Source organism: Lithobates pipiens, unplaced genomic scaffold (genome assembly GCF_037356315.1).
Source record: "Lithobates pipiens isolate NorthernLeopardFrog02 unplaced genomic scaffold, aLitPip1_a1.2 Scaffold_1, whole genome shotgun sequence".
NCBI lineage: Eukaryota > Metazoa > Chordata > Amphibia > Anura > Ranidae > Lithobates > Lithobates pipiens.
In genome coordinates, this window is record NW_027507685.1 from 185,202,382 (window position 1) to 185,214,880 (window position 12,499).

The 12,499-nt window shown below is 40.5% G+C and overlaps 1 protein-coding gene across 1 annotated transcript in view; it reads right to left on the minus strand.

Annotated features, from left to right (window-relative positions):
• MAPKAP1 (MAPK associated protein 1) overlaps nucleotides 1-12,499 on the minus strand; it is a 341,504-nt gene that overhangs the window by 208,836 nt on the left and 120,169 nt on the right. Inside the window, exon 6 of the mRNA XM_077478999.1 lies at nucleotides 6,751-6,927. Within this exon, the coding sequence (XP_077335125.1) occupies nucleotides 6,751-6,927 (177 nt within the window). The remainder of the gene's footprint in view (nucleotides 1-6,750; nucleotides 6,928-12,499) is intronic.

Here is a 12,499-nt window from a genome sequence, read left to right on the forward strand (position 1 = left end):
GAGTTCGAGATAGCTGCCCATATATGTGTGTCCAATATGACAAGGCTCCCCCAAGATGGCTAACATGAGCCTAGTCTAGAGGGAAAGTCAGATCTTTCCGTAAGGTTCCTCGGGATCATGTGATTGCTGTGTTTACTTCTGGCGGCTAATGCGGAAGTGAGTGAGCAATCTACAGATCGCCACTTCATTCCCCGCTCTTCCGCGTACTTGAGTAACAATTCCAGCAGACTGAACAAAGTGATCTTCCATGACCAGATTCTACAGCAGGTGTGGACGAAGGGCTTTTAATTAAAAAAAAAAATAGTTGACTCGATGGCAAGAAAGAATGTTCTGTTTTTTTTTCTATGAAAGTTTAAACTAAAGTCTAATCGTTTATGGCCAGCTTCGCATATAAAGGCAGAATGAGGTGAAAGATCCTCAATACATTCTTTTGCAATTGAACAGTTGCCTCAACACACAACAGGACAGTCTTAAAAAATGCATAATACAAAATAATATAAAATAATAATTATCTGCCTTAAAAGTCCCATGGGGATCATGCTTTTATTTTAGTAAAGTGAGGGATGTTGGCAGTAATATCCACCCATTTATTGATTTTTAAATACAAAATAATAAAACTGTCTACAATACTATGTTTTAACATATAATAAACATTATGCAGGAATGAAATTCCTCATTAAATTATTTTCTGTTTTCCCTACTGAAGACCTGTCTACCACTGGGTGGGCCTGGGCTTTCCATTGATCAAAGCATTCAGGCCACTGGTAAAAGGGCTAAAATGGCTGTTAATTTCAAACGTTAATAACCGAAGATTCCAGGTTCACTCTGAATAAACATGTATGTTACCATTTAAAGCCTGAAATTATTCTAATTGTCCTCACAATCACACATCAAAAACAGAACGCAATGAACAGAGCTAATTGTCGTTTTAAATTTCAGTCCTAGTTATCGCTGCAAGTTTTGTCATTTTGCAAAAGGCTCAATGCCTTAACACAAGGATAGGACTTTTATTTTAGTCATATGACTGCATTTTTCTCATCTCATTGGACTCAGAGATCTGTGTTAGCTTTGTGAATTTAGCCTAATGCGTGTACTCAGTCATGACCCCCCCTAATACTCCAAAACCTATTCTCTTAATAACTGCAGACCACCTAAAAACAATAGTTTGAACAAATTTCAACACTAAACGGAGAAAGTCATGACGTGGTATTTACAAATGACAGGTGCAGTCAAGCAACTCCGTTTTCCATCTCCTTGTTTAATATCGAAAAATTGGCTGCATTTTTAATATCAAGTGTAGCTTACTCTCCCTTATTGTTGCAAATACAAGCGGCTACAAGCTTATGCTGCTCATTTACTAACATGTTACACCCTGGATACTGGTGTAACATTTTATGAAACTTTTACTTTAACCACTTGCCTACAGGGCACGTTCATCCCCTTCCTGCCCAGGCCAGCTTTCAGCTTTAAGCGCTGTTGCACTTCAAATGAAAACTGACATGCAACAAATACATTTTTTATCATTTTCTTCACACAAATAGAGCTTTCTTTTGGTGGTATTTAATCACTGCTGGGCACTAATAGGTGGCACTGATAAGCGGCACGGATATGCGACACTGATGGGCAGGCACTGATGGACACTGAAAAGCAGTAGTGACTGGCATCAATAATGGCACTGATTGGTGTCATTGATGGGGGGGCTTTACTGTAATTAGGGCACTATGCTAAATACACTAAGTTGTGCCCTCTTCCAGTGGGTGCCCCAGCAACAGTTAATCTGTGTTCTAAATAGAGTCATTTGCTTTGATTCCTCTGTCACTCAGGAGACGCCTTCACATTTTTTTTATTTTTTTTTGGGCTAGGACGAGGTGCAGATTGTGATATCATCTGTCCTCCACTCCACCTCAGCCAATCACTGGAAGCTTTGCATGCATTAAAAAAATACATACGTCTCTTGAGTGATGGAGCATGATGCTCTTTATTCAGTACACAGAGGGGAAGTCACTGGAGGCGTTAACAGTAAATTACAGATTCACCATTCGCCAGAATTCTCTGAATAGAGCCTTTTGCCAAGCGGCCAACCGCCTGTGTTCACAATGCATCAAGACAGTCACTCAGCTTGGATCTCAAAAGCAAGTGGGGATCCCTGGAGTAGCGGTGTCTACTTCAGTGATTTCCAGCTTCCAGGGGAAATGGCCAAGTATGGAATTTACAGTACAAAATCACTTTGGTCTAAGCTGGACCAATGTAACTAAGTAAAAATATACTATACCCGAAATTCTTCTTTAATTTTTGATTTTAGATGTTTAAATTTCAGCTTTGACTGTTGTTTACAAATGTAATTAATTTAGTAAAAGACTACATAGATCAGTTTTTGCTAGAAAAAAAACAAATGTCAGCATGGATTCATGAAAGATAGAAGTTGTCAGGGAAATCTGATTTCTGTTTATGAGGTGGTGAGTGGCCGTGGACGTGGTATACTTGAATTTTGTAAAAGCGTTTGACACAGTTCCCCACACACTGCTAATGTGTAAGGTCAAATCTACAGGCTTGGAAAAATCAGTTTGTAAAAGGATAGATAACTGGATATAAGACTGAATTCAGAGAGTAGTGGTTAATGACTCTTACTCTGAATCATATAACGTTTAATGTTGGGACCTTTATTTTTTTGATATAGGGTCTGGGATTAAAAGTACCATTTTAGTCTTTGCAGATGACACCAAGCTATGCAGTGGAATAACATCCTTACAGGATTTCTCCAACCTAATGCACTGTTTAATTGGGCAACTATGTAACAAATGTTGATAAATGTAAAGTTATGCACTTGGGGGCTAAATATATGCATGTATCATGCATACTAAGGGAGTACCAATTGGGGGAATCAATGGTGGAGAAGGATCTGGTTGTTCTGGTAAATCATAAGCTTAATAATGGCACACAATGTCAAGTAGCGGTTTCCAAAGCGAACAAAGTCCTTTCTTGTATTAAAAGAGGTATGGACTCCAGAGAGGAAGTTATCAGTTTGCCCCTGTGCAAATCATTCATAAGACCTCTTTAGGAGGAACATGATGTTTGGTTTTGGGCATCAGTTCACAAAAAGAGAGTATTGGAGAACTGTAAAAAAAAAGTACAGAGAAGGGCAACCAGACTGATAAGTGGCATGGAGGAGCTCAGCAATGAGAAAAGATTGGAGGAACTGAATTTATTCTCTCTTGACTGTGCAATCTTCATGCTGGACCTCATGCAACTTGGATTTTGTGCCTCTCCACTCTTCCTCCAGACTCTAGGACCTTGCTTTTCAAATGTAATGCAAAATTTACCACAGTCTGTGATGATTTGGGGCGCCATGTCCTTTGCTGGTGTTGGTCCACTGTGTTTTATCAAGTCAGCACAGCCCTCTAACAGAAAATTCTAGAGCACTTCATCTGCTGACCAGCTTTATGGAGATGCCAATTTCATTTTCTAGCAGGACTCTGCACCTACCCACACTGTCAAAAGTTCCAATATCTGGTTTAATGAACATGGTATAACTGTGCTTGATTGGCCAGCAAACTCACTTGACCTAAACCCCATAGAAAATCTGTGGGTATTGTCAAGAGAAAGATGATAGACACCAGACCCAACTTTTTTTTATTAAAAATCCTTTATTGGTTATGCAATATTCTAATTTTCTGAGATACCGAATTTTTGTTTTTTCACTAGCTGTAAGCCATATTCATAAATTTTTTAAAAAAATGCTTGAAATATTACACTGTGTGTAAGGAATCTATTTAATATACTGTAGGAATGTCTGTCTTTGAATTACTGAAATAAATTAACTTTTTGATAATATTGTAATTTTTTGAGAAGCACCTGTATGTTGTATAATAACCCGAATACCTTAGTTACACACACAGACGTGCATATTTATTCAGCTACAACACGATGTTCAGCATTTGGAAGGTTGAAAAATATGCAATGAATTGCATACAATAAATGTAGGTTTTTATAAACGTAATCTTGTGACTGCTAAAGAACACAACAGTGATGAAGCTTGATAACTTTTAAAGCACTGATCTGCAATAGCCTGTGCCCAAAGGTCCCTAATTCTCTTTATTGACAAACTAGCTGGAATGCATTGAAAATGCAGGATTGCTTTGTGTACAAAGAAGTGCTATTTACAGTAATCATTTGCTGAATATATGGAAGCATGTCAACAAAGATCTATGCTATGAAATTTACAGGAGACCAGCTGTGTCCATAACATGTAGCTCTACAAAGTGTACACAGACCCTAAACTGACAATGCTGCACTATATAGAAAGATTGGTGATCCCTGAGTGGAAAAAATGTTCTTTTTATTCTGTCCAAATTAAATTTGAATGTTTTTTTTTTATTCAAAGAATAACAAAAAGCCCCCGTCAGGTATAAGCTTACAAAATATCAGGTACTTGCAATATCAGATAAACACAGAAAATATGTACAAATTAAATCAGTAGTCAAGCAAGCTTCATTTACCAAGGATCAGTTTGAGCACCCTGGTAGGAATTGTAGTCATGGCAAAAGCATAATTGCCAAAAGACTTAAGCCACCATTTACAATATATTCAGCTTTGCCCACATTGTCATTGCACAGAATAGAAGCAAAAGAAGAATGAGCTAAAAGAAAAGGGAAGAGAAAGAGGGGAAAAAGGGATACCCAGTAAGTAGTAAGGAAGGTGCTTCCGAAGCCTCACTAGTCTGATTAGTGAATCCAAGGGTCCCACATTTATAGTATTATGGAGGGTATGGGTGAGTTTATTACCGTCCATGACCCAATTCCAATTTTGTTTAAAATACACAAAGTGCACCACCAGCTGGATCCAGCAGCTTACAACTATAATTCTAGCAGCTAGGATAATATATGAGGGAAAGCCAACAGAATGGGTGTGGTTCTGAGTTTTGGGGCATGGCCCCCTTTGTCAAACCCTGTTGGTTTGATAAAGGGGGTCACACCCCAAAACATATAACCACACCCATGTACATCACACATGTGACATCATTCTGGCTGTCCAGTTGGTCTGAAACACTTCCATCTCCGTTGTCCACAGTGGTTCTCACACATCTGATGTACACACAAAGTCTGCTGCTTCTGTTGGCTCTTTCTGGAGACTTATTGATATGATTTTCAATCCCTTGTACATGTGCGTGTATAATTTTTTTTTTCAGTTTTTTTTAATTTATAAAAATGACTGTACTTAGGTAGCAGCACTTCACTATCCTTTTTTTTTTGTTTATACGTGGTTGCGGGTGGAAGCCTCCCCAGATCCTGCTTGGAAGAGAAACTGCTGATGCTGCAATAATGTGAACGTCATGCCAAAGCGCTTTTATATGGACTTTTCTCAAGGACTAATAACACACTTTTTATGTAATTTATCATTTTATGTTCATCCTTATTTTTGTCAGTTGCACTAGTGCCTCCCTTTTTTTATGCGTTTAGGGCGTATTGCCCTTAGCATTTTTTTCAGTTACTATATATGAAATGCTTTGTGTAGACCAATAGTTACAGCTGGTCCAAGCGTGATCTTTATTGCATATTTACATCGGTCCATCTTGGACCGACGTAAGCATGCATATCTCAAACATGAGAGGTCGCTGGTAAAGCAAACAATCTCTGTACTATTTGGCTCTATAACAGTGATAGAGATATTTCAGGTCCTGTGCTCAGCGACTTCCTCTCTGCCAAATAAACACAGGGGAATGCACATTTGGCACTGCTGACATTTACAGAACACCTTGTATTTTTACAATGAATACAAGGCATTCTTCTGATTGGACAAGATGAAAAGAAGGGGCAGTGATGTCAAGATCGTGACAATCACTGTAGTAATGTCAACTATTACAGCAATTGTGAGATTACCTAGCCTCTCTGGTATGAGATATGAATACTTACATCAGCCCAAGCTGGACCAATGTAACTAAGCAATAAAGCTCATATCGGGACTTCAGCTTTAAAGCTGAACTCCAGTTACAAAAACTTTAATTAAAATCTATTCCTCAGTAGCCAAAAAGGACAATACACTTTGTGTGCACCAAGTGCCTATGGGAAAACAGATATTACCTTATCAATGTAGCAATGACATCACCACTGTGCTGTACATAGTTTCTGCAGAGAGAGGACCCAGAGGGCTCTAATACGAGGGGGGGGGTTGAGACAAGACTCTGCACAAGGATAAAGAGCAGCAGTGACTGGTCTTTATTAGAGGAAGCTCCAGCATAGAGGCATTTCACGCTGGACACAGTGAGTATTCAGCACAGTACTTAAGCTGGCACATGCAGCTCCCGATGCATACATGCAATGCGTAGCATCAGATCGTGTGACCGCTGTGCCAGCCAATCACAGCAGTCATACAATCAGAAAGCTCATCACCGCCTCACGGCATTTAGATCCTCTTAAAAGGCCGGGGGGTGGCGGAAAGGGGTTAAGAAAAATGGCAGGTAAACGAGGGAAGGTTTCCATTCAGCATGATTATTTTTTTTTCGTAGAGAACTTATTACTTCTGAAATGGGATGATGGGCCAGTTTGTGAAACCTTGGGCACAGAAAACTAACGAGTGGGGAACTGTAGCATCCAGCAACCAATCAGGCTTCCAACTATAATTCTCCAGGAATCTGATTGCTTACTGTGAACAGATACACTTCTTCAAACCCATATTCATAATTCAGCTTACATTATTTATCAGAATATAATTTGCTTTCCTACTTTTCAGGAATTCCACAAGGTGAATACTTACATCCGTACAAACAGAGACTGCTTGGCAGCGAGGTTGGGAGAGGAATACTTTTCCACCAGAGCCAGGGTACTAAAACCGAACTTATGAATAGGCTCATTAGAATCCAAAGGGGGGAAATCTGTGTCAACTTCTCCATCATCCTCTGCAATATGCAGGCAGTAGGCATCTACATTATCACTGCAAGAACAACACAGCAAAGCAAACATGGTCAGCAAAGATTAAAAAAATAAAATAAAACTTGAAAAATATATTAGTACTTATACTAATGACCCTAAAATATATGTAAACCTGCATTGTGTAAAACAACCCACAAACATTATAAATCCATTTTTTTTTAAACCTTTTTTTGGCACTTTTTGTTTACAAGTTTAAATCAGTATTATTTTTCTAGAAACTCATGGGTGGCACTGAAAGGCTGCAAAGATGGGTACTTATGGGTGGCACTGCTGGGCATTGATACGTGACACTGATTGGCACGGATATGCGGCACTAATAGGCATCCCTGGAGGCACTGGTAGGCATTGTGAGTGGGCACTGATTGACAGCTGCCTGGGCACTGATTGGCATTTCCCTAGTGGTCTGGGGGGTGGCATACCTGGTGGTCCGGTGTGGATGGACATCCTGGTGGTCCTGGGCAGCATGATGGTGGCCCTGGGAGGGATCCGAGGGGGGGCTGTGCTGATAAACAATCAGCCCAGTGCTAAACACCCCCCCCCCCCCCCCCCCCCCCCACCCACGTCAGGAGAGCCGCCGATCAGCTCTCCTCTACTCGCGTCTGTCAGACGTGAGTGAGGAAAGGCCAATCAACGGCTCTTCCTGTTTACATCATGATCAGCCGTGATTGGAGGCTCTTTACCAAGATCGGTGCAGCGGTGTATCAGACTGACACATCGCACCACAGATCACCGCGATGCGCACCCCCACATGCGCACAGTGGCTGTTATCCTGCAGGATGTCATATGATGCCCAGTCAGGATAACTGAAACACCGCCCGGCCGTCATTCTGCTATAGGCCGGTCAGGAAGTGGTTAATGAATATAAGAAAACAAAAAAACAATATATAATTTTCTTGTAAAATATGAAACGTTGAATAAATAGATACCCAAAATGTCATGCTTTAAAATTGCACTCACTTGTGGAATGGTGACAAATTATGGTACTTAAAAATCTCCATAGGTGACCCTTTAAAAAATGTTTACAGGGTACTTGTTTTGAGATAAAGCGAGGAAATCACTAGAATTATTGCTCTCGCTCTAACCTTTGGGACAATACCTCACGTGTGGTGCAAACATCGTTTACATATGCGTGTGCGACTTGCGTATGCGTTCGCTGCTGTGCATGAGCACAGAGGGATGGGGGCGCTTAAAAAAATGTTATTTCTTATTTTTTACACTATCCTATTAATATTTATTTATTTTTATCACTTTTCTTCCTATTAGAAGGAATGTGAACTTCTCTTGTAATAGAAATGACAGGTCCTCTTTCTGGAGAGGTCTGGTGTCAAAAAGTTCTGCCCTACACAGGATGTGACTTCGGAAAGCTACCCAGTGGCTAATGTGCCGCTCGGACCACATTTATGAGAAAGCCAGTCGCCAGCTGAAAAAAAAAAATCTGGGGTTGTGGCTGATAGCCAACAACCATAGCCCTGGTAACCCACTTGCAAACCACAACGTATATCTATGTATTGCGATCCGCAAGTGGTTAATGATCACATGCCCTCTATTCTCAGTTGCATAAGTGCCCATTCACACTAGCAATTGAGAGGTGGGAAAAACCTGTGGTTGAGACATTTTTACTACTATATTCCCTTCATCAGAAATCTCTGTTGATATTACCTATAATTGTTAACACCTAGTTACATTTTGTGCATTTGGAAACACATCCAGCTCTTTTTTTTTTAAAAACAATCTAATGAACTGGTCAGAACTAGTTCTTGAAAGTGTCTATTTCCCATTCTCACAGCTTTTACTGTGAAGAAACATTTCTGAGGTTAAAGTGAATTTAAAGGTTTTGTTTTGTTTTTTTGTTTGTTTTTTTAACAACAAACTGTCATACTTACCTCCTATGTGCTAGGGTTTTGCATAAAGTTGCCCCGCTCCTCCTCTTCTTGGGTCCCCCAGCAGCGCTCCTGGTTCCTTCCCACATCGAGTGTCCCCTCGGAGACCTGCATTCCAAGGGGACACTTGCGCGGGCGCACTTCCGAGCCCTGCTCCTGCGTGAATTGACACAGACAGGGTTCGGCCCCGCCCCCGGCTCCCATGTCACTGGCCTTGATTGACAGCAGTGGGAGCCAATGGCTACTGCTGCTATCAATCTATCCAATCAGGACCCAAAACAGTGGCTGGAGCTGCTGGGCTCGTTCTTGTTGCTGGAAAGGTCATGTTCAGGTAAGTAAAAGGGGGGGCTACATGGACATCCTCACCAAGTTGATGCCTGCACCCGCAAGCATTAACCCGGTATCTTTTTTTTAGCCGATTTTCTGCACCATAAGAACAATCATAGCGGCAGTTAAGCCGCTTGATTGTTCTTACAGGTGGCGGAAAGGGACGCCCCCCACCTCCTGCTGCCCTCCCATGCTTCTACCAGCTCACTCACGTGATTGGCAAGCCAGAGAAGGAATCCACTGGCACTGGAAGTTGATCATAGAGATATCTGAGGAACAGATGGTCCCTGGTCATCTCTATGACTCTCGGAGGCCCGGGTGTGACATCATAACATGTAACCAATGCCCTGCATTTTTTTTTTAACTCAGGCTGGAGGAGATATCTGAGGTCTTATTGATCCCAGATATCTCCATAAAGAGTATCTGTCATGCACTATTCCTATTACAGGGGAAGTTTACAATCCTTGTAATAGGAATAAAACTGATTAAAAAACAAAAAAAATTTTAAGGAAAAGTGCAAAAATAAAAAAAATGAAAATAAACGAAACAAAAAAATAAAAGTTTAAAGCGCCTCCTTTGTAACTTTAAACAGGTAACTTGTAAAAATAGCGTTGCCTATGGAGATTTTTTAGGTACCGAAGCTTGGCGCCATTGCACGAGTGTGCACAATTTTCAAGCATGACCTGTTAGGTATTTATTTATTCGGAGTAATATCTTTCACATTATACAAAAAAATTGGATTAACTTTAGTGTTTTTTTTTTTTTTTTTTAACTCATAAAACTTTTTTTTTTTTTTTTTATGTGTTTGAAAAATTGCTGCGCAAATACCATGTGACATAAAATGTTGCAATGAACACCATTTTATTCCCTAAATTTATACATGTAGGAGCGAAGTTCCAGAATTGGCCCAGATGGGAAGTGGTTAAGGGAGTTCTGAAGGCAAAAGGGGGTTCAACCCGATACTAGCAAGGTATATGTAATAAAGTGGCCAGTGAGTGTACAAGTAAAATGCTGCAAAAATATACAGCGCTATACAAGTACCCGTAATAATAAACCTGGACCCGGTCCTGTAAATACGTCTATGTGTTACACTTTCAAATTGCTTCCTTCTGTTTTCATTTAAAAAATAAAATAAAATCACATTTGAAGGGTAGAGCAGTAGATGCTGCTATTTAAAACTCAGCATTTGCCCAAGATCAGCTCACTGCTGGAAATGCAGGACTTGCTGCTATATGCCCAGTCAAACATAAGGACGGGCCAGAGAGTGCCCGAGGCGCCAGCCACAAGTGGCCATAAAAGCAGCAGTTCAAACTCTCTTTGCGTGCTTGTGAGAGACAATGGGGACATGATCATAATGTGGATAAAATCAGCTGCGCTGAAGAGACAGAGCCATAACTCAGTGATGCAGAGTGTCGGGGGAAACATCCGCTGCTAAACATTCCATGGAAATGCTTCATCCAAATAAAAGAGAGAGGTTCAAAAGGTTTCATTAAAATGATATATGCTGTGCTCAGCATCTCAATCATACATGCTACAGAAACAATGTGCTCCGTAATCTCTGCAGAGAGCTAGCCTCAGAAAACACCGGCTGGCAAGGCTTACAAGCACAGCCGCTTGTCGGGATGCTAGCAGAACTTCTACTGTAATAAAAACTGTTTGAAGTGCAATGCCAAGCAGCAAAGGTGACTGAAGAAAAACGGTACTTGAAAGAGTAGAAGTATTGCCAAAGGTTTTTAGCTCTCATATCACAGATAATGTATTAATCGTATTGCTATTCAGTCTTAAGTCCTTAGCGCTAACGTAGCATGCAGCCTTCAGCTTCAACAGGTTGTACCAGGGTGATGTCTGCAGCCGCACGCATCACCCTAATACAGTTTTTTTTTTCACACCTATGCAGTTTTAGTGCTTTTTGCAGATTTGCACTGCAGTCCATATAACATGGTTTCCTATGGAACACTTTCTGTAGTGCAAATGCAAAAAGCACTAAAAATGCATAGGTGTGAATCCAGCCTTAGAGCGGGTGGTTGGCTTTCTTGTAACAACAACCGATGCAGCTAATCAGTCGCTCGGTTGTTATTACAAGTAGAGGTGCACCAAATGGAGATTTTGGTGCCGAAACTAAAACTGCAAGATGCACTTGGCCGAAAACCAAAACTGAAAATTACAGTTTTTAAAAAATAATTATATTTTTATATAGAATTGTATTATATTCGACTTTTTAATTAATATCATCAATTTAAAGTAATATGAATTTATTGTCCGCCATTATTGGCACCTTTAGCGCAAGAAAAATGTATCCCTTTAAATTCTATGTATGCACAGGGCCTCCATTGTCAAGTTAAAAATCCTGCTTGGTGCATTTTTGGTCAGCTAAAAAAAAAAACGCACCTCCCTGTTCATATGCATTGAAAATGCAGCAAGAACACGTCATTAACGCATCACGATACATTTTTGATGCGGTTTTTGAGCCACATGAACTATGAAAAACACACCATAAGCAAAGGAAAATGGTAGTAAAATTGGCGCAAATGTGTGGTAAAATCACGGAATAGTCTATGCGAATTTGCGGTAAAATCCCTGCAAAATCACGTGTCTTTGGTGCCATTAATCACCACAATTTTCTCTTATTGGATGACGAAAAACTTCATTTTCGGCCCAAATTTTGGGGCATCTCTAATTACAAGCAGCGTTCTGTGGCTCACTCGGGCTATCCCACCGCACAGCACTTCCGCCAGCTGGCCAGAGACCTGAACGGAGCCAGAATCGGCTTTGATTGCGTCTCGGATCCAGTAACCCAGAAGTGATGTCATGACATCACTTCCAGTTTACTAAAGACTTAAAGGCACCAGATTTAAAAAAAAAATTGGATTTTTATAACAGCTTACCTGTAAAATCCTTTTCTTGGAGTATATCATGGCACACAGAGCAGCATAGTAATCACTATGTGGGTAGGTATATAGGCACCTACAGGAAGTTCACTCCCTATATAATCCCTCCTCCTACCAGGAATGCCTCAGTTTTTGTAGCAAACCATTATATACCTAAATCCCAGAAAGAGGGGAGGGACCTCTGTGTCCCATGATATACTCCAAGAAAAGGATTTTACAGGTAAGCTGTTATAAAAATCATATTTTCTTTAATCGTACATCACAGGACACAGAGCACCATAGTAATCACTATGTGGGATGTCCCAAAGCAATGCTATTTGAGAGGAGGGAGAGACAACCCGTAGGGCACAACCAGACTTGAGGACCTATACTGATGCCTAATAGCACACTGTGCCCAAAGGCAATATCCTCATTCCTTCTTACATCCACCTGATAAAACTTAGTAAATGCATGTACTGAAGACCAAGTTGCAGCCTTA